Source organism: Vipera berus (assembly GCF_964194415.1).
Source record: "Vipera berus genome assembly, chromosome: 6".
NCBI classification, from domain to species: Eukaryota; Metazoa; Chordata; class Lepidosauria; order Squamata; family Viperidae; genus Vipera; species Vipera berus.
In genome coordinates, this window is record NC_138208.1 from 54,453,358 (window position 1) to 54,475,932 (window position 22,575).

Below are 22,575 nucleotides of genomic sequence, written 5' to 3' on the forward strand. Positions count from 1 at the left end.
TGACTTCAAACCACAGTACAGTCTGTTTTCTTCAAACAAGCAAGTTAAACATGCATATAACTACACTGAGAATAGGGGAGCAAGTAAACACAGTCTGCTATTCTATCACGAGATCACCCAAAACATACAAACTGTATGTGGAGCTTGATTAATTCAGCTGGAAAAGCACTAAACTGGAGAAAATAAAAGCTTTTCATGTAGAGCTCTCACAGGGTATGGAAGGGAAGAGATGAACATTACCTGAAAGGCTAGGAGGAAAAGATTAAGGGTTTTGGAGAGAGGGAAAAGCAGCTAGCTAGCAAACTAATTGCTGGGTTTATACAGTTTTGGCTACTGAAAGAGCCGAAAATTCCAATGTGGAGTGAAGACCACTACAGGTTCTAAAATGATGGATCACTGAAGATGGAAAAGGACAAGGATTCAAGGCATGTCTAACTTATCAGAGGGAGAAATAGATCTGGGAAAGACCTAAGTTGATTCTGCTGGCCACAAGGTACTACCAGCTAATAGTGAATAATGTTCTTGCTTAACTTTAAGGGGGATCAATGTACACTTTAATATAGCTTAAATCAGGCAAAAACTAACATAGCAGAAAACTCCACAGGCAGGGAAAAAGTTAATTGCTAATTGGCAGAATAATTTTAGTCATAAAGTAATGTTCTGGTTTATTGCAGGTAAAGTGTCTTTGAAATCAAATGTAGAAGCAGAAGGGAGAAAAAGTGTTTCTTGATCTGCTTAAGCTAAATGCTACTTTCAGGATAAGTTTTGTATGATACCAAGGTTCTAAGACGGTTTGAGTTATGTCATTAATTTAAAACAATGGTTTAGAGAAGGTATTTGTATGCTGTAGTTGGTTGTTTAAAAAAAGTTTTAGTGCTATGAACTATGAAAAGAAGAGACGCGGTGGCTCAGTGGGTTAGGACGCTGAGCTTGTCGATCAGATGGTTGGCAGTTTGGCGGGTCAAATCCCAAGTGCCGCATAACAGAGTGAGCGCCTGTTACTTGTCCCAGCTTCTGCCAACCTAGCAGTTCGAAAGCACGTAAAAATGCAAGTAGAAAAATAGGGACCACTACGGTGGGAAGGTAACAGCGTTCCATGCGCCTTTGGCGTCTAGTCATGCCGGCCACATGACCACGGAGACATCCTCGGACAAGCACTGGCTCTTGTTGGAAATGACTAGCACGCATGTGCGGGGGAACCTATACCTTTACCTTTAAACTATGAAAAACGGTATAGGAATTCTTGGTCAACAAGTGAAGTCAGGTTTTATAATTTATTTGCTTAAGAATGGATAAACTTAAGTTTTACCTGATTGAGCTCATTTTGAAGAAGTAGGCTTCGCTGTTCTTTTTCTTCCCTTTGTTGTTGTAACTGCTTGTATTCTGCCTTAAGATGCTGGTTTCTGGCTTCAGCTTCTGACAATTCTTCCTTAAGTTTTTGACTTGCTTCTCCCTTTTCAGACAATTCTTTCTGCGATCTCTGTAATGAGTCCTCAGATGCAGAGAGTCTTGCCTGAAGTTGTTGACAGTCCAATTCCTTTTGATTAAGAGTTGCCTGCAGATTTCTTTTACCCAGTGATTCTTCATTTTGTCTTTCTTCTAACAGAATATATTCCAATTCTTTCTTTTTTAATTTTTCCACTAGACTCTAAAATTGAGTTATGGATACAACTGAGATTATATTCCATTAATTTTAAATAAAATAATAGCTGAATAAAAGTAAAAAATTATTTTAATATAAAAACATGCACTACTGAGGGACCCAAAATGTAGCTTTCCATTATTATTTTTTGGTCATAAAACAATATTCTGAGTTTGGATTTTTATTATTATTCTACTATACTATCAAGGACCCTAAACTGAGAAGATGCAATCCCACTTTTCCTGTTGCTTGTAAACTCAGTTGCAGCCACAAAAGAGTATGTGTTTGCAAGTATATATAAGTATATAAATGCTGTAAGAATAGAAAGTATGATAACTGCTGCATTAGGATCAACTGAAAAATACTGCATGATCTAATAAAATAGTATTTCATATCAATCCAAGGTTCCTAAAGGGCTAGCATCTCATGACTATTTTTTTTCAAAATACATGAGACCAAATCCAAGATCTTGGCTTAATTTTGTCATGTTAGAAGAGGTATAAGTCAATAACCTTAATAAGTAATCTCAGAGGCTTCATGATTTGTTTAACTAATAATACTTTACCTTTAGAACTGAACAAGAACATCAATCTATAGCTTTCAAAACACAAATAATAACTTTTACCTGATTTTTCTGTGCAAATTCATTAACTGAAGTTTGAAGTTTCTGGATCTCGTGTACATACGTAGCAACTTCCTGTGGTCCTTTAGCAAGTTCAGCATTTAACTTATTAATGGTAGCCTATAGGGGGAGGATGAAAAAAAATTGATTTATACTTTTAATTCAACAGGAATATATTCCCATAAAATAATTATAGACATCCACAACAAAATTTAATGTGTCTTCAAAAAAATTAAAGTTATTTAACTGTATATTATACAAAGTATATACGGAAACATTGTTTTATATAAATTCTTCAAATATTACTAGTAAAAAAAGAAGGAATAATATTACGATTGGATCACAAAACCATGATTCCTGCGTTGTTTATGCTATCACTAAGAAAAGCTACACAAACAATGCAATTTTAACATTATGCCTAAGGATCAGTTACTTGTATTCTTGTCAGATTCAGAACTGAAGGGTTTCCTTTCCTCTATTTCAACTCAGAATGGCAGGAAAAATATAGTGGATGCCATCAGACAATTTCTACCAGTAATTTTCCTGATCCTAATTATGACATAATTCTGAAACATTATTTGTTATCAAACATTTCATGACTCTTGTTAATAGTATTTTCTTTATAAAAACAAGCCACCTGTTCTCTTAGAGAACTTTCAGGGTCCCTTCCAACTCTTGTTAATTCTGTTCTGGTATTCTGTGATCACGTGTATCCATCCCATCAAACCCAAAGTAAGTCTGGAATGGTATAGGACAGGGGTAGGCAACCTCGGCTCTTTTATGACTCATGGACTTCAACTACCAGAAATCCTGAGCCACCCTGGGGTTGCTGCAACGGTCATAGGTGTGAAAAATGGTCATAAGTCACTTTGTAACTTCGAATAGTCACTAAACGAAGTGTGGTTAGTTGAGGACTACCTGTACTGTATTTCTTAATGATAATAGGGGATTTCCTTGTATTTGGTATAAACTAATCTCATTATTTTGTACATCTTTTTACTTTAGATACTCATTGTTATAGAATAAATTCACTAGGACCTAAGAACTGGAACCTGCATCCTCTTACTGTTCCTTTCCATCTATTCTTATCTTTAAATGTTACTTTTTCATGAGTTCTGAAAATAAGGCTTGGAGAAACAAGTAGAGGCATTTAAAGCTGCACTTTATGCACAAAGCGTTATATGTGAGTGAATGTAGCATTTATTAAAAATTCAGTTTTGTAAGATACGTGAATCAAAACAGAAAAAAAAACCCTCCTGTGCACCCTTCAGAAATCGTGGTAACTAGTCAACAAGTTATAGTTGTTCTGAGTGCTTAAATAAAATAAATATATTAGAGTAAAGCTAGTATATCAGAACATAATGAGCATAGCTTTATTTTAAAAGTAAATATTATACTTGGTGTTTGGTTGCAGGACAGGGGAAGAATATGATCAGTAGGCAGATCATGATTTAGGTAATTCATCTGACAGTACTCCCATGAACTGCCCTACAATAATGGAAAAGTACCAGTAAGAAAAAACAAAGGGAGTTTTCTCTAAATCTGACAGAGTTATCATTATAACGTGCAAAGTGAATTCCTTCACTCTACAAGAAATTCACTCCTGACCATGACACAACTTAAGTAACACCAGCTGCTTGCAATTAGTGCAGGTTCGCATCCCACCAGGCTCAAGGTTGACTCAGCCTTCCATCCTTCCGAGATAGGTAAAATGAGGACCCAGATTGTTGGGGGCAATTAAGCTGACTTTGTAATAATGCCGCTTGGGGTGTGTGTGAAAGCCCTAATAAGCAGGCATATACATAGAATGAAGGCTACTGCTAAGCTTGTAAGCCGCCCTGAGTCTTCGGAGAAGGGCGGGATATAAATGGAATTTTAAAAAACAAACTTCAAACATTAAAGACTCAATAAAATATAAGAGACTAGATCTTTGTGGCTTATTTAACTTGATTTCATATGAGCTTACCAAAGAGTGGGGCACAAAACTCCGTTTCTTCTTTTATTAAGGAAGAATGAACCTAAAAGGACATGTAAGGGCCAGGCTGTTACAACTGCTCTCACAAGCTACCTTTCTTAAACTACTGTCCTTCAGGCTTGTTCATATGCAATTTCTGTAAGGCTAGTTGGGAAATACAATCTCTTGCCATGAGAAAATCGATATGCACTTTTGGATCAGACTATTTTTTCTGATTTTCTGGAACTATATTTATCCAGCATTTTGCAGAATTTACTTACTAAGGGATTTCTATTCCTTTTTGCCCTTAAAAAAAAAAGAGTCCTGATGTGGTTCATGAAACCACCAAGCAAATAATAAAACAATTAAATCCAAAAAGAGCAGATCAGAATGTTTTGTTGCAAATTCATTTAGAACAGACAAAATACGGATACTGATACCAATCGCATAAAATCACTGGAAATCTGGCTATTTTAATTGTGAGAATGGTTTGTAAAATAAGTGCAAAAAAAAAAGGATTGGTGGCTTGTAAATATGTACACACAAATTAGTTCCTGTCTGATTTGCTATTTGCTTGTAGTTATCTTTGAAAAGAGGTGTAAAGGTTAGAGAATTACCTCAAATTTAAAGACCTCCACAGAAAGCAGCCAAAAAAAATGATGGGTGAATGGAAAAGAAAACAATGATAAATGTTATTTCAACATTAGACAGAATGTTCATGGATCTCTCAAATCAGTAGCGTGATGCTGATAAACCATTCACATTTAATTGGGACAGACATCAATGATTTAAAAACCAATTTAGAAAAATCACAATTCTCAGCCGATTCTACATTAAAGGGGTTATGATCAAAAGAAGAAAAATATACAAGTGTTGCTTTGTGTTTTCCATCAGAAAACATTTGTCTTTGTGAGTGACTAAACCTAAAATCAGAGGTAGAAGGGGCTTTCCCATCTTCTGCTTACCACAGGAATTCAAATTATAGCATCTCCTAGAGAACGCTGCCTAGCTTCTACTTGAACAAATACAGCAAAGGGGAACCCAACCTTAGGTAATGGTTTCAACGGCCTAATTGCTCTTATTGTTATTGGGTTTTTTTCTGACATTTAATCAGACCTATCCTGCCTGCTAACTTAAATCCAATATTTCACATCCTATACTCTGCAGTGATGGTAGAATGATCTTGGCACTCTTCTGCATGAAGAACGCTACTACATTCCCCACTCTCATTTCAAAGCTAAATATGCCCATCTCTTCCATCTATCTTCAGAGGACGTAGTTTCTCATCCACTGGACTAGTTCCTTAGCTGCATTAATTGACAGAAACACTTCTTTCAAGTAAATCACTTGGCTTTCCTTGATCTTCTCTTTGTATGGGCTGGAGTCGGAACACTTGCTAACAAAGTCTGTATAGATCAGCTCACTCAGCCCACAGCTGTCTCCCTTCAGGTGTCTTTCTCGTCATGTGAAGCAAGCTAAGGCTCAGTCTGGTAAGATTCTTCACCTCCTGAATCTGAGAACTCAGATTGATCCTTAATGGTTCCAATGATGCAGACGATGTCCGATTTCTCTTGCTTCCTGCAGATATTCTCATCCATTGACTTGTTCCTTTGTTTGACGATCCTCCTCCTAGAGTTGCTTTTTCTGTCACTTTTTATAGTAATGCCCTTTACTGGCTTCTGATGAATCTTCTTTCTTAGAATCTGAAAATTGGCTATCGCAGCTCCAATCCTCTAACTTTTTCATCAAGAATTTCTACAGTTTGCCACTTCTATGTTTCCATTTCCTCAGATGTTTGGAAGCATATAATGCTTAGACACGGCTGAGAAGCAGTTAAGAACCATTAATCCAAGTAAAGAGATTAATATTGAATTGACTGGGTATACACACTGCATTTAAACAGAATGTAGACTGATTCTGGCTTAGTAAGCTTTGTAACCCCAGTGATTTGCTTTTAAAGTTTACAGTAAGTGAATATAACCACTTTGGCTTATTTGGCAAGAACAGTTAAAGGAAACATGTTTTGTACAATCAAAAAGCCAAAAGAAACAACCAATTAGACACAATCTAATGATGCATCCACGAATAGCAATATTTTACAAATACTGAATAAATAAGACAATGTATGCAGAACTCAAAATCTAGAAGGTTGAGTTATCTAAGCATTTTATGTAGCCTAACAACCCAATCAAGTATATCAAGCAGGATTATAATTTAATCATGTTACACTTAGAAACAATGCAATGTAATAAGGTATGTAGTTACTGGAATAAACACTGCTGAACTCAATATAGACAGTCCTCAACTTATGACAACTGGAACCAGAACTTCCATTGCTATACAAGGTGGTTGTGCCTGATTTTATAACCTTATTGGTGTGGTCATTAAGCAAGTCACTATGGCCATTAAATTAATCACAGTTAAGTAAATCTGGCTTTCCCCGTTGAGTTTACTTGTCAGAAAGCAGCTGGAAAGTTGCAAATGGCACACGTGACCCACGAGGCTGGAACAATTGGCAAGCATCCAAAATTTGATCACATGACAAGAGGATACTGTGACAGTCATAAATGTGAGATAAGGCATGTTTTTGAGCATTACATTATTTTGGTCACTGTATGAATGGTCATAAGCCAAGGACTACAAATAAGATTGAATATTTTCATATTCATTACCTATAACAAAACTGTACACAAGAACTTATTACAGCTTATATGTGATGTTTCTAAGAAATAACTGTAATTTTTTTTAAAAAAAAGCATTTGAATGTTTGAGAATTAAAAATTTCTAAAGATATCTAATATCTCAGAAGGGTATGGCTGACTGATGAGAACAAATGAGTTTGAAATGGCCATATCTGTCTCCCTTTAATTCTTTGTTAGCAATCAAAAAAAATTTACACAAATAATGGGTTGTCACAGTTGTGACTACAGCTTGTGGATGGCCTTAGGTTAGGCTGACATTGATTTTGACAACAATGATCTTGTCAAAGTATTATCATAGATGGCTTCAGAACTTCAAAACAAAACATAAATTGAGTAAGATAAGTGAATTCTAAGACAGATTATTTATAAGCATGACGTTATCCCACCTTCTAACTGGTAGAGGTTTAATTAACCAATAAAAAAGTGAACGAGAACTGAAATGAAATGAAATGATCTTGAGAACATCCAAGGTAATACAAATTTATCATTATAGTATATCAGTGTTATAACTAGAGAATTTCCAAAGGGAAAAAATTATTGTCTTGCAGCAAAAAGAGTTGTATTCTACCACCACTAAATGACTTTCAAATTTTTAATCATATAGCTTTCTACTAATATAATCACATTAAATTATAAAATTATGGCTCATATTCAAATGTTTTGACTAGATTCGTTACCTCTGCATTTGTATATTCTGCTCTCAAATGATTGCACTCATCTTTCAATTTCTCAGATTCTTTCTCACATTCCAGAGTCATCTTATCCATCAATGTTTGAACTTGGACTAATTCCTTCTTTAGAACCGCAACGTCTTCTACCCCAGGTCTTTGAAGCTTTAGAAAACAACAATATAAATATCAGTACTACAAAGTTCAAAATGAAATTATATTTTCAACATGGTTTATAAAATTACTGTGCAAAACCTCTGTGTGTGTGTGTGTGTGTGTGTGTGTGTGTGTGTGTGTGTGTGTGTGTAAATATATTTTCCATATTCCAAGTCTAGTCTTAAAGCTACTTAATTTTATGAAAGCTGTTACAGTATGCTCTAATACAGGGGTGTCAAACTGCCGGCCCACAGGCCAGTTGCATCATACAGATGCTGCGTCTACCCCGCCTCCGGCAATGCAAAAAAAGTCACGATACATCGCGACACGTCACGTGAGGTGATGAGTTTGACACCCATGCCTTAATATAACTGAAATACATCTACTGTTGTAGTTCCAAAAAAAATTCTTAGCTTTCTGCAAATTTAATAATTTTTCTTGAATTTATTTTGTTTAAATACTATGTAGCTAAATCCACTTTAACTACTTAGAGACATTCAACATAAATATTTTCAACAGTTGATTAATCAATTAATTATAGGGTTAGCAGACATTGAGAACACAATAACTTTTGAAAACCATAAGAGTATGCCCAAAGCACATATTGAGAAACATGAAGTAGTTGCGTCTTTTCCTAGAATTCCATAGCTGCTATACAAACTAGTGAAGAGACACTGAATTTAAAAGTGTTCCCAATAGCTACTCTTATGTATACATAAGCGCTCCAAAGTACATTATGGAATTAAACGGTTCCTTGTCCAGCTTTGACTGGAGCACCAATGACAGTCTTACATAAAGCAAAGGCCATTTATGTTCTGATCACTACCTGTATTATTGCAACACAAACTGGAGAACTATAAAGGTACTTTACATGGACTTTCTTTTAATGACTATTCAAAAACTCCCATTGATGCAAAAAAGCAGCTGTCCACTTTACAACTGTGATGCAAAGCAAGATTGGTTACTAATAGGTTTCCAGGTTCAATTTAAAGTGCTGGTTTGATCTAGAAAGTCTTATGTGGGTTAAGATCTCTTGCAATTAGAATTAACCTGTCTAAAACTTACAACCCAGGAAAAGTTATAATTAGTCATTTACTCTTGTGAAATTAGGAGCACTTAAGACAGGAGAAGATATTTTTCCATTACTCTATAGCAGGCATGTCAAAGTGCCGGCTCACGAGACAGATGCGTCACAATGAAACATCGTGCAATGTCACATAGCACAAGTTTGACATGCCTGCTCTATAGCATCTACTGTATTACGGAACATACACTTTTCCTGTATGTTTGACTTGCCCCAGTGGAAGCAACTGAAGGTAGGCCTCTTTGGAGAGCTTTTTTAACTTGATTTTTCAAATTAGTTAAAATGATGCTATCTGGTGATTTTCCCCCCTCCATTTTTAGCTTATACGTTGGTATGGTTTTGATTGTTTTTTATGTATAGTCCATGTTTGATCATTTATTTGTCATTAAATTGATGTTGACTCTTAACAATTACATATCGTATATACTGTGGACATTTTATCTTTTATTCTGGATATTTAATATATATTTGTAATCCTGTCAAGAATCTTTGAATGTAAATCTCTACATCAGGGGTGTCAAACTCAATTTCATTGAGGGCCGCATCAGCATTGCGGTTGCCCTCAAGGGACCGGGTGGGTATGGCCAGGGTGGGCGTGGCTAGAGTGCATATGGCCTACTGGGTGGGCATGGTCAGCTCTACATCATTCGCATTAAGGGTGCCTATGGGGGCCTGGGCAGGAGGGTCTCTGGCAGAAGGAGGGTCTCTGGGCCAGGGCCAAGGCAGTGGGGGCCGTTCCCTCACTGTTTCCAGGATGGCTTCATGGGCCACATGAAACCACCGGGCCTTGTGTTTGACATGTCTGCTCTACATGGTCCTGATATTTAATTTCTGTATTTTAAAATAGTTTCCTCAGTAGGAATGAACTTTGTAATTTATAAAATGTTCACAAATATAAAAATAGCATAATTTATAAAAATGCACATATTGCAAATTAACTCTAATAGCAATAATTAAGAATGAGAATGAATAAAGAATTGTCTAGTGACAGCAAACTACTATTGCCACGATAAAAAGGAAAAATATGACAATGAATGGAAAACAAAGGATATTTCAAATTAAAGTATTTATTCTTAGCAAGGGAAAGAAACATATCCATTACTGTAGCATAGAAGTTGATTCTTTATGTTGCACCAGAAATAAATCACTATAAAAATAAATATCAACTTTTTTTAAAGATCTGTAATTAAAATGATCAAGCTGTAGAAATCATCCCCTTTCAATTAGACAAGGCATGATAAAACATGACCACAAGAATTACCAGCTCTGTGTTTAAATCTTCACATACACCTTTTTGCTTCTGTAACTCTTGTGTCAAATTAGTCACTTTCTGTTCTGCAAGTTCTCGAAGACTTGTTTCTTCATCATATTTGGCTTTAAGTTCTGTTGTAGAGAAAGATTTTTAAAAAGGCTTTCCTTCAATTTAAACAAGAAGTCGACACTGTATTATGCAATAAGTAGTGGACAACTTACCCACAATCTCAGTGGCCAGTTGTGTTGCTTTCTGTTCAAATAAGTCTTTCATTTGTTTAATATTAAATTTTTCTACTTGACTATCTTCTAACTGCTGTTCTAAAGATTCCAACTCTAAAATAAAAAGTATGATTACTAGGTGAAACTAAAATATTTTATAAAAACACATATTTTTAATCAAGATGAATACTGTAAAAATTTTCCTGAATTCTGTCCTGCCTCCTGTATTTATTACTACTTAGAACCCACCCTCAGGAAAAGGAAACAAATTAGCAAAATAATCAAATGATAATAATCGAAGCCAAAATTGGTGTCAATCGAATGAGGTCAAAACTTCGCTGAAATACAGATTTAACTAATTTCCAGAATAACAGCAAAATGAAGATTGCACGTGTGGTACTTCCGAGGGGGGAATTGTTCCACAAAATGGGGACTATATAGAAGACCTAGCATCTCATCCACACCTCAGGTCTCTCAGGGGGAGATTGCCAGATCAGGCAATCTGGCAAGATATTAGCGGATATATCTTTCTGTAGGGCTTTAAAGGGAATGACCAAAGCTGGGCGACCTTGGGTCAATCATTCTTTCTCAGCCATAGTCAATATCAGGCTCTGCAGCAAGCCAGCTGAGAAAGACAAAGAAAAGCCCTGTCACATCATGCATGGATAGCTTTGCTGTATGAAGTAGCAATCACAGCACAAAAAGAACTGGACTCCGCAACCAAACAGGATAAACACTAAGAAAAACAACAATACGTTAATTATGATGCACCAATTGCTTTACAATTATCTGATCTGATAAAAATAGCAATCGCGATGCTAGTACTCAGTAAAAAGGTCACTGAAATCCTTATTTTAACATCAATTAGAAATAACTTCTACAACAGATAAGCTTTAAGATCAAATTTGCTCAATAAAAAGATTCCTTATAAAACATAGAATTATTACATGAATTACTACATGAAAAAAGAATCTTCAACATTATTTAAAGACTGCATTTCAAACTGAAGTATTTACAATCAATCAATAAATTATTTTATGGATAAACACTTCTTTAATGAGATATAGATAAGGAAATCATTTTTCTGGACAACTGTTTCATAATTTCATTTAAAAAAAATTGTCACCTGTAGAGGCAGCAGTTGCCAGACCATCAGGTTTGGATTCCTAGGAAGGAAGGAAGGAAGGAAGGAAGGAAGGAAGGAAGGAAGGAAGGAAGGAAGGAAGGAAGGAAGGAAGGAAGGAAGGAAGGAAGGTTGGTTATGAGTCTTCACTTTGCGTTACAAGTTTGTAACTATTTGCTAAATTACAGTAGAAAATAAAAATATAAAGATCTTAAATCAAGTTTTATGATTGAGAATTCCTGTACTTGAGCACATCACCAAGAGTGTTAGATCCTCTATTAACTAGCATTACTATAAGGACTCATCATGTGTTGGAAGCTATAATTCATAATGCTGTTTCAGACTGAATCCATTAAAATAAATGAAAACATGTGCAATAAATCACACTTATGTATTGCAAATTGCTTTATCTAGGAATGAATTACAAGTGTTTTTCCCACCAAACAATTTTCATTATGACATCCCAATGGCAGTTTATATTAACAAATCTGTTTTTAAAGGTGTTTTTTTAAAAAAATCCTCCATTCACTGTGTTAGCAATTAATACAAAGAAGATTAAAGGTAAAGTTAAAGATTTCCCCTGTCCAGTCGTGTCTGACTCTAGTGGGTGGTGCTCATCTCTCTTTTTTAGCCAAGGGAGCCAGAGTTGTCCAAAGGCATTTCTGTGGTTATGTGGCCTACATGACTATATGCCAAGGTGCACAGAACGCTGTTCTCTTCCCACCGAAGTGGTACCCATTTATCTACTCACATTTGCATGCTTTCAAACTGCTAGGTGGGCAGGAGCTGGGGCAAGTAATGGGAGCTCAACCCATCACACAGCATTCAGGTTTCAAACCTGAGCTGTCCAGCTTTCCAGTTGACAAGCTCAGTGTCTTCAACCACTGAGCCATCACACCCCCTTACAAAGAAGATTAGCACAATTAAAACTCTTCAGGCCACGTGCCTTACAAAATAGGTAATGATATTCATTTCAAGTTTGATAAAAAAATTGCTTGTGGAAAGCTTGCTTCAAACATTTTAAAATAATTACTTGCTGCCTCTGCCCATGAACTTTTTCTAATTCTTTCTTCAGCTCTTCAGAGTACCATCGTTCTTCCTGTAGAAAGACAGTTAAAAGAATGGTACAACCTTGGGATTTTGATAACACTACGGTGTACTTTGTAAATTGAAATAAAAAGCTGAATACATAAATAATGCACTCTTCCAACCTTAAGTGAAGCTTGTAGGTCTTGAACTTCTCGCCTCAATAAAGTTATGTCATCACTGAATACAATCCATATTAAAAAGAAGGAAAGATATATACTTAAATATTTTAAAAATAACTGCAATTAAATTCAATTTATTTCAATATATTTAAACATATTTTTATTAATTTTAAAAAAAAAATTTGTCCTCATATTAATCAGCAAACAAACATTAAAACAACTGAGACATATGTAGCATAGTCTTAAGCATGTTCCCTGAGAGATAAATCACAATAACTCTAATGAAACTTACTTCCTAATTAAATAAGACTTGGTCTTAGATGCATGGTTTCATTCTTTTATATTCCCATACTTTTAATTTAAATTTAATTAATTTAGTGAAATTAATATTTCAGTGGCATCAAAATATTTAATCCTCTTTCATTTTTATAAATTAAAACATAATTCTGAGGCCTAGCAAAACAAAAAGGGTTTAACTATCTTCATAAGACAAATCTAAGGTAAATCGAAACCAAGGTGCTATTCAATCTACCATATAGTTTAAAGATAAATGCTTTTAGTATTAGCAAACTTATTTTCATTGAATATATTTTTCTATTACAAGGTAATATATTTCACAATATCATCCAATATTCAGATTAACCACTGATTAAAATGAAATTACAATAAATTATTATTCAATATATAATAAAAAGAAATAAACCAGTATTTATAAGCACCTTTTGGGACTCATGTTAGATTCTCCTGCATGACTTGCATCAATACCAGAATCATGAACTGCTTCATAGTGTTTAAAAAGTTCTTCAGCTGATCCATGAGATTTCATACAAAGAGGACAAATAAATCCCTAAAGCGCAAACAAATAATAATATTTAACAATATTAATATTTAACTGTTGGCTCTTGTATATATTAACAGGTAATTAGAAAACATCATAACAATTTAATTTAGTGTATGAAAATGAATACTACCATATTATAGAAGGAATTGTGATTAAATTTTCTTTAGAGAAGCCTTAAATGCTATTTCATTTTGTAATGTAATTAATTGCAAGAACAAATGCCAGCATTGGGTTTGAACTACTCATCAAAGTTGCTAACAACATGGCTTGATCTGCATGTACAATAATAAAGAATTCTAATGGACAAATGGACAAACTTTCTGGTATACATGGCCTGATCATTTAGTTAATATTATGTACAAAACAGCTCTCTTAAACCAGAATTATAATTTAGATTTAGATTTTGAATTTCATGTACAACTCTAGCTTGGAGACAGAATAAATAAAATATTAATCACTGGACATAATATTAAACAACTTCTGGGATACCATGTCATTCCCACCATCAGGTGGAAGTGAGTGGACAGTGTACATCAATTCATTCATTGAAGTACCATTCAACTCAATGGTAAACATCACAGTTAAATACTTCAAATTTTGGAACATTTACATACAATAGTGTATGTCAAAATATATCTAAATATATATGTAGGTATGTGTGTGTATGTTTATATGTGTGTATGTTATTTGATGATATGTAAACAATAGTAGCAGTAGTCCTCAAATTACAACAGTTCATTTAGTGACCATTCAAAGTTATAATGGCACTGAAAAAAAGTGACTTAAAACCGTTTTTCATACTTACAACCATTGCAGCATCCCCACGATCAAGTGATCAAAATTCATACACTTGGCAACTGACTCATATTTATGATGGTTGCAGTGACCCAGTGTCAACTGATCCTGTTTTGCTGACAAGAAAAGTCACTGAGGAATCCAGATTCATTTAACAACCGTGTTACTAGCTTAATAACTGTAGTGATTCACTTAACAATTCTGGCAAGAAAAGTCATAAAATGGGGCATAACTCGCTTAACAAATGTTTCACTTAGCAACAAAAAATTTGGGCTCAATTGTGGTTGTAAGCTGAGGACTACCTTTATATAAGCTTATAATGTAACATTTTGATTACAGATCCTAACTTGAATACATGGAATAAAAATGAGCTATTGTTGCATTTGTGGCATACCAGCCAAAATGTGTCAAACTGATTGATACTGTCCTTATCATTATGAGAGGATGCTTATAGGTAAAGCATATACAATAATGGCTATTAACCTAGCATACACATTTTTTATCTTATTAACAAACATTATATGAGTCTTACCCAAAGCTATGTATGGATAGCAGATGTCAAGATCTATTACTATTTGGTATTACTTGGCGTGCAAAGGATTGCAACTTATGTAAAATAATGTAAAAGAAATAAATGGTAAAAAGTATGAATTAATGAATGATATGAGTAACTGTGATATCCTAAAAAGATGTACTAAAGCTATGCATTGTTTCAAACCAGTAGGACTCTAGGCTGCTTTCAGTACAAACAGCTCTCTTTGTTTTGTATAAAACAAAATAAAATAAAAGTAATAATAAAATTAGTATAGTCTTGATACAAAGCACACCAGATTTAACTGTGGTTGAAAAGAAGAAAATGTGGATAACTGATGTAGCAATACTAGGAGATAAGAGATTAGCAGGCAAAAAGAAATGAGAAAAATCACAAGGTATCAAGATTTGAAAATAAAAACCAGCCGTAATGGCTCCCAGTGGTTATTGGCTAACTGGATGTCATACCAAAAATCTTGCACAGCATGTAGAAACTTTGCATGACAAAACTTCTGTCATTAACAAATGGCCGTGCTGATTAGATCAGCACATAAACTATGCTCATTCATTATATTATCTTAAGTTCTTGGGAATAACTTGATGTATACAAAGACGAACACCAGCTAAATAACTGGCTACTATGGTTTCACATTTTTGTGTATATAATAAAATATTATTATTAATAATAAATATCTCTGCCTTACATCATTGACAAAGAAATTGTGAAAGGGTCTCCAAAAAAAGCCTTTACAACAGTGATCCCCCCCCCTTTCTGGCTTGGCGGCCCAGTGGGAGAGGGAGAGGGGATGGTTTCGTATAAGCGGTAGGCTTGCGCAACCCAGTTCTGGCCGTGGCCAGGGGTTTGAGGACCCCTGCTTTAAAGTTTGCAGAATGACACAAAAATTGAGTTATTCTCGCCTTGGAGGTTAAGCCAGATCATAGAAGTAATGCTTTACACCACAGGTGTAAAACTCATCGCGTCACATGATGTGTCACAATGTATCATGACTTTTTTCGCATTGCCAGAGCTGGGGTGGGCATGGCCTCTGCATGGTACAATCGGCCCGTGGGCCAGCAGTTTGACACCCCTGCTTTACACTCTTTGACAACTGAAAATCACAATCAAGGTTGTAATCCTATATACTCTTATAGGAAATAATGAGCTAAACAATATCAAACTTTACACTCCACAGTAAAGTAATGAATAATATAGAAACTCTAATAGTCTCTGCATATTGAAAAAAATGAGACAGAAGTAATCAAATAAGGCATTTAATGCTAGATACCGGATCTTTTACCATACAATAAAGACCATCAGGTATGACTTTAAATAGTTCTACCTTGCACAGTAGTAAAATCAAGCTACATTTTTTCCAAACAATCTGCTTGTATTCTTTTGTACTGTTTCAAACAATTTCACACAAATTTGAAATGCTATTTGAAAAAAAGAAAGTTTTTTATAAATTACACAAACTATTGCTCATACTACAGATATACAAAAATGTAAGTACAAGTAAGTCAGAAGAAAACTATTACCTCAAGCTGAGTTTTACATAAACAAAATAAGAAAAAATAATATTATGTTCTATTTTTAAAGGCCAAGTTTTAAAGCTACACCTATTCTACATAATATAGCAATGAACAAGAAATAATACAAGATGCTTATAATCTATACCAGGGGTCGGCAACCGGAAAAAGGAAAAGAGCCACTCAGAACCGGTTCCATCACACAAACAAAAAAGTGGGAGCCGCAAAAAGTGCGTGCGCGTGCGTCCACTCACGCGCATACGCAAAAAACATTTGGTGCATGCGCAAAATGGGAGGCACCTGCGCGGCGACGGGTCTCCCCTTTGGAGAGGTGCGCGCCGTCCCGTTCGGAGACCTGCCGCGTTCGTCAAACATGGACGAACGTGGCAGCTGTGCAAACGGGATGACGCCGGTTTGGAGAGTGCGCGCACACCTCTCCCAAGCCGCCGCCGTCCGGAGACCTGCCGCGTTCGTCAAACATTGATGAACGCGGCAGCTGTGCAAACGGGATGGCGGCGGTTTGGAGAGTGCGCGCGCACCTCTCCCAAGCCGCCACTGTCCGGAGACCTGCCGCGTTCGTCAAACATGGACGAACGCGGCAGCTGTGCAAACGGGATGGCAGCGGTTTGGAGAGTGCGTGTGCACCTCTCCCAAGCCGCCGCCATCCGGAGACCTGCCGCGTTCGTCAAACATGGATGAACGCGGCAGCTGTGCAAAGGGGATGGCGGCGGTTTGGCGAGTGCGCGCGCACCTCTCCAAACCGCCGCCATCCCGTTTGCACAGCTGCCGTGTTCGTCAATGTTTGACGAACGCAGCAGGTCTCCGGACAGGACGGGACGGCTTGGAGAGGTGCGCGCGCACTCTCCAAACCGCCGCCATCCCGTTTGCACAGCTGCCGTGTTCATCAATGTTTGACAAACGCGGCAGGTCTCCAGACGGGACGGGACGGCTTGGAGAGGTGCGCACGCACTCTCCAAACCGCCGCCATCCCGTTTGCACAGCTGCCGCGTTCGTCCATGTTTGACGAACGCGGCAGGTCTCCGGACGGGACGGCGGCGGCTTGGAGAGGTGCACGTGCACCTCCGCCCTTCGAAAAGGTACGCGCGCACCTCTTGGAACGGGCGGTGCCACTGGAGAGGTGCACGCGCACCACTGCCCGTTCGAAGAGGTGCATGCGCACCGGGCGGCTCCGGAGCCGCGGGTTGCCGACCCGTGATCTATACACAATGTAGCTTTCACTTTCTATGACAGAGAAAGTGTCACCTTATGTGTTCCTATCACAGATACTTTGCAGAAAAGCTAAATTTAAAATCAAGCTACTGGAGACCAACAGACCCAGTCAGGAGGTCTCAAATGGGGAATTAGCATCAATACACAAATACACAAGATATACAGATACACAAGAGAGCAAGGTCTGATCTCCCAAATGTCTTTGAGCCTTTATCTAGTCTTTCCCAGGCCAACATGCCAAAATGGAGATTCCTATCAAACTGTTACAGAAAATAAAGTAACTATCTTGAACTGTATGTGTGTGGTGGGTATGTGTGTTCATGCCTGACACAAGCATCCAGAAAGGAACAGGATCCCATAAGCAAATAAATGTCACAGCACTACAAGGCAATTCATAAAGCATCTGTGTTCTTTTTTTTTTCCTAGCCCAATGTTTTCATTCTAGTACTATTCAGACATTATCAGTGCTATAATACCCATTTTATACACACTGGACAAAAGAAGCCTTCTGAAACAGTTGTTTTAGGTATTAATTTAAAATGGTAAGTAAACTAAATACAGTATATTTTATAATGAGTACCACCATTTAAAATAATATTAATGTTTCCTAATGTTTTGAATACATTTTTAAAATTTCTTAATTAATCTATTAGTGAAATGTCTATGCAAGCAAACAGAAATATACCATCGGACATAGCTTCTGAAGAAGCTGAATCTTTCAAAGTCCATGACTACATTAATACTTCAAAGTGAGGTGACTGCCTTTGTGAAGCAGATTAATACTTAAAATATTATTTTTTCACTATTGATATAAGAAGAGGGGAAAGCAGACATGTTTTTGGCAACATTGCTATGAATGGATTATTTATTTTAAAGAGCAATTATTTCCTTCTAGAATATCATTCCATGTATCATTATGGGTATCTCTATTTTTTGCTATATATGCCATTGACCTTGGCAATCATGCGCAGATGTTCCATTTAATTTTATTTAATCTAGCAAATCTATATAGTTTCCAGACATTCAGACCAGAAGACAGATATATTTGATGCTGAAAATATACAAAATTTTCTGACATCTCTTATGTAAAACGGTATTTCATTTTGATTCCTTCTACTTCTAGTTCTCAGGCTTAATCTACCAAAAACTAATTACAACGTAAATATGTCAAATGCAGGATTAAATGCCATAAAAATCAATATTTATGCAATATTGTAAGATTACAAAACCACTTGAGTTACATCCTGAAATAATAAATTCATACATTCTTGCAATATAGTACCTCTGAACTACTCTCATTGTTGATATCCACTGCATTTCCAGGGACTGCGGATGAATCAGAATCAGAGCTCTGAGATCCAACTCTGCCTGGAGTCTGAAAAAAAGAGAAAATATATTATCTCTGTCAAGCTGTCTTGCTCTGGGGACTACTGGCAGCAGTAAATTTACTCCCATGGATACTTCTATGATTAGGATTATTCACAAGTATAGGAAGTAGCATTGTACTGACAATTAATTCTTATAGAAGAAGCCAAATAAAATAACTTTCTTAATGCAGAGTTGCAAATTTTCAATTAAAGAAGGCATACAACAAAAATATCCCCTACCAATAACTGCGTCTCTTCGCATATATTTTCCTACAGGATAATTCTGTATGACTGTGATGTGAATGTACAGATATACCATACAGTGTGAATCTTAGGTTTAAGACAACAACTTTCTTTGACTACTTGCTTATCTAAATATTCCAAGTTGCATTTTTAAATACATATGCTGAAAATTGAACTTGTTTAAAATAAACACTTTTCAACATTCAGATCTTCCACCTATCCTCTAGATTTATCATATATTGTCAGATACAATATAGTCTATATTTTAACAATCAATTAACAGAAAGTAAAGCTGACTACAGACACTACTCTACTTACAAACTTTCAAATTATTGTATGAACTTTCATCAACATAAACAAACTTATCCACAACTCCTAACTAGGCCCCAGAAGTGAGGAGAAGGTACAAAAGGATTAGTCTACAGTGCACCATATATGTATGGGACTTTCCCCTGCCTTCTGTTCACATACTATTCGCTGATCTGCACACATACCGCTCACTGACACTTATGTAAGAACTCTAGTACTATTATTTTTATGCTTGTTAGGTCTTATAAACAAACTGGACTTCTGAATAACCTTTTGGAATGTAACCTGTCCGTAAAGGAATGTCTATAAAGTAAAATATGTATCTGAGTCTTCAAGAAAGGTTTAATGAATAAACAAAATAACTGCAAAGATTCCATGGCAGAAGAAATAATGGAAAAAGAAACCCTAAATAGTTGGATTTTAAAACTAAAAGTACAATTATAAATAAGCAGGGCTTTTTTTCTCATAGAACGCTCAGAACGGAGTTCTGGCACCTTTTTTGAATGGAACCTTGTAGGGTAGGCAAGGCAGGTTGTATTTATTTATTTAGATTTATTTATGACATGTGTGAGTTCCGGCACCTTTTTCTTTTACAAAAAAAGCACTGTAAATAAGTCTAATGAGAAAATGGAGGACAGCAGAAATGGCCAATATGGCTATATAAAGAGTCCTATGAAGATATGACCAAACCTCCTTCAACAAGAGTATATTCCACCACGTAAATATGAAGAAAAGGATGGAAGAACAGTATTGAAACTTGAGTCATAGAAATATATCAAGGAATATATATTTAGTTTTAAAAGATTTACATCTCCAGGCTCAAATGAATTTGTTGATGGCTTGAACTTTTATGTATTATATTTGAGAAATCCTGGAGAATAGCTGATATGCCAGATGCTCCTCACCATCATCATTTTAGCCATTCTATATCCATTGCAAGATGAAGGCCTCTTACTCACTGTTTCCAACCAATATGGTCCTGAGCTTTCTTTTGTCAATTGGACCGCAACACTTGTTGATGTCGTCAATCCATCTTGTTTTAGGTCTCTTATTATGGACGCTTTTTATCAAGTGGGATCCATTCTATGATTGCCTTGGTCCACCTGCCATCAGTTCTTCTTGCTACGTGAACAGCCCATCCCATTTCAATTCATTTACTCTCTTGATGATATCATATCATATATCATATTGTTAAAGGTACATGTACTTCTATTTTGCCATCAACGTTAATGTCTATCTGAACAGGACCATCTCAGGAAATACGTACAATACCAGAAGTTACGTGAACCAAATGTCCAACAGCGCCTACAATTGTACAGACACCTAATCTGCTGTGTCTGTCTAATTTACCGTAAGCCACCAGTCTCATCAAACAAGTGACTCTAGAAAGGCAAGGAACAGCCAACACCCTCAACAGAAACAGCCCAACCGCTGTTAACGTTGCCAGGCCTTCAGCAACACTCACAGCACCGAGCCCGGAGGCTCCCTCGAAGTCCGCATCCTCCACAGACAAAAAAAAGTCCCTTCCCATCTTCCTTTCACTCTCCCCGTTTTCCCCTATCCAAGATGGAGTCCCACAACTTCTCCCGCCCGCCTCTCTAGCCCGTTTATGGACAATCCCATGAGATGCCGAATGTCGCCCGCCCTCCAACCCACAACTCCACGCCTCTCTTGCCACACCAGTCTCGCCTTCCCGTCCCCGAGAGACTCTTTGCTCTCAAGGCTTCTCTCCCACCCTCGGCCACCAAGAGCCAGGAAGAAAAAAAAAAGGCCTAACAGAGAAGGCGCCCAGGGCCAGAAAACAGGGTAATCGGAAGACCAGCGCTGCTGCTCGCTGGGAAGAGAGGGAGAGGCCAGCCTCAGAGGCCTTGAGGAAATCAGACAGGCGGCTGGGCATCAAAGCGCTCACTCGGGTGCTGGGCCGGCTGCAATTAAGTGCAGCGGTGCCGCACCGCCCCAGGCAGCCAACCCGGGCGCTGCAACTGGGAGCCCGGAACCCCGCCGGCGCCTTCGCGCTGCCCCCTTACCCTCTGTAAAATCCTCCTCAGCATCGCGGCAGAGGTCACGTCCCTCCGGGGAGCGACGACTCCAGGCTCACCGCGGCCTCCCCAGAACCATCTCCAAATCTCGGGCTTCCCCCGCCCTGCCACTCGCTCCGGCCCAACCCGTTCCGCCGCTCCTTGACAGCGGGGAAAGGCGCCGCCAGGAGTAGGGCGGGGAGAGAGGGGCGGCCGGAGCCGCGAAGGAGGAGGCGCGCTGTCCGCCCTTCTTTCTTCGGCTTGGGACTGGCGGAGGTGGGGCTTCGCGCCGTCTGACAGAGAGGCGGAGCTGTCGTCGGAGCGCGTTTGAGGCTGGTCGGAGGAGCTAGGAGGCCGAAGGTGGGCGGGCGGGCGAGAGAGCGGGTGTTGGCGGCGCTCTCAGTCCCGCTGACAGCGAGGGTCGCCTCGTCTTCCTCCCCTTCTGCAAGGCGAGAGTGTCTCATCTCAGCTTCTCATCGCCTGTCAATTCCAGAGTTTCCCCAAGTGACTCTTAGCCACGTGCCAAATGCATCTTTCGAGGCATGGACTTGACTGGACACAGACTGGACGTTTAGCTCTTCTGGGTCCATTGAAAATGGATGCTAAAAATACGGCACTCTGCCATTCAGCTGTCCTCGTGATTTTCCAAGCTCGCACACTGATACTGGTGCTGAAATAACCCTGTCGAAATCAAGCTGAACATTTTTTTTTTTCACCACCCTCATTCTTAACTCCGAAATGCAAGGGATCACATATAACATTGTCTTGGAGAACTAAATATTACTTTAATGTTTAGAAGCTTAGAATTCCAATTGAGCTATTTACAGTATGCTACAATTAACCGTGGATTCACATACAGTGCAAACACAGTCATTGACTCTAACAGGATGTACTCCCACAGAACTGCAATCAAAGAATTACATCTATGGCAAACAGTAAGATAACTACTTGATTAGCCCAGCTTGCAAAAAAAAAACAATAAAGAGCCCATTCAAGTGAAAATAAATAATCTTACTAACTAATTTGCAGCTCTGTTCTGTTCTTATTTGGCCAAAATGGCAGCACCCCAAACATAATATGAC

The 22,575-nt window shown here is 37.5% G+C and overlaps 1 protein-coding gene across 2 annotated transcripts in view; it reads right to left on the minus strand.

Annotated features, from left to right (window-relative positions):
- EEA1 (early endosome antigen 1) overlaps positions 1 to 21,652 on the minus strand; it is a 51,816-nt gene extending 30,164 nt beyond the window's left edge. For both annotated transcript variants that reach the window (XM_081330408.1, XM_081330407.1), the window contains exons 1-11: positions 21,503 to 21,652; positions 18,839 to 18,931; positions 13,352 to 13,479; positions 12,636 to 12,690; positions 12,458 to 12,523; positions 11,428 to 11,467; positions 10,302 to 10,415; positions 10,090 to 10,211; positions 7,598 to 7,753; positions 2,268 to 2,384; positions 1,310 to 1,648 (exon numbers count right to left, since the gene is read on the minus strand). In XM_081330408.1, the coding sequence (XP_081186534.1) occupies positions 1,310 to 1,648; positions 2,268 to 2,384; positions 7,598 to 7,753; positions 10,090 to 10,211; positions 10,302 to 10,415; positions 11,428 to 11,467; positions 12,458 to 12,523; positions 12,636 to 12,690; positions 13,352 to 13,479; positions 18,839 to 18,931; positions 21,503 to 21,526 (1,254 nt within the window). In that variant the 5' untranslated portion in view covers positions 21,527 to 21,652. The remainder of the gene's footprint in view (positions 1 to 1,309; positions 1,649 to 2,267; positions 2,385 to 7,597; positions 7,754 to 10,089; positions 10,212 to 10,301; positions 10,416 to 11,427; positions 11,468 to 12,457; positions 12,524 to 12,635; positions 12,691 to 13,351; positions 13,480 to 18,838; positions 18,932 to 21,502) is intronic.
- Positions 21,653 to 22,575: the final 923 nt, after the last annotated feature.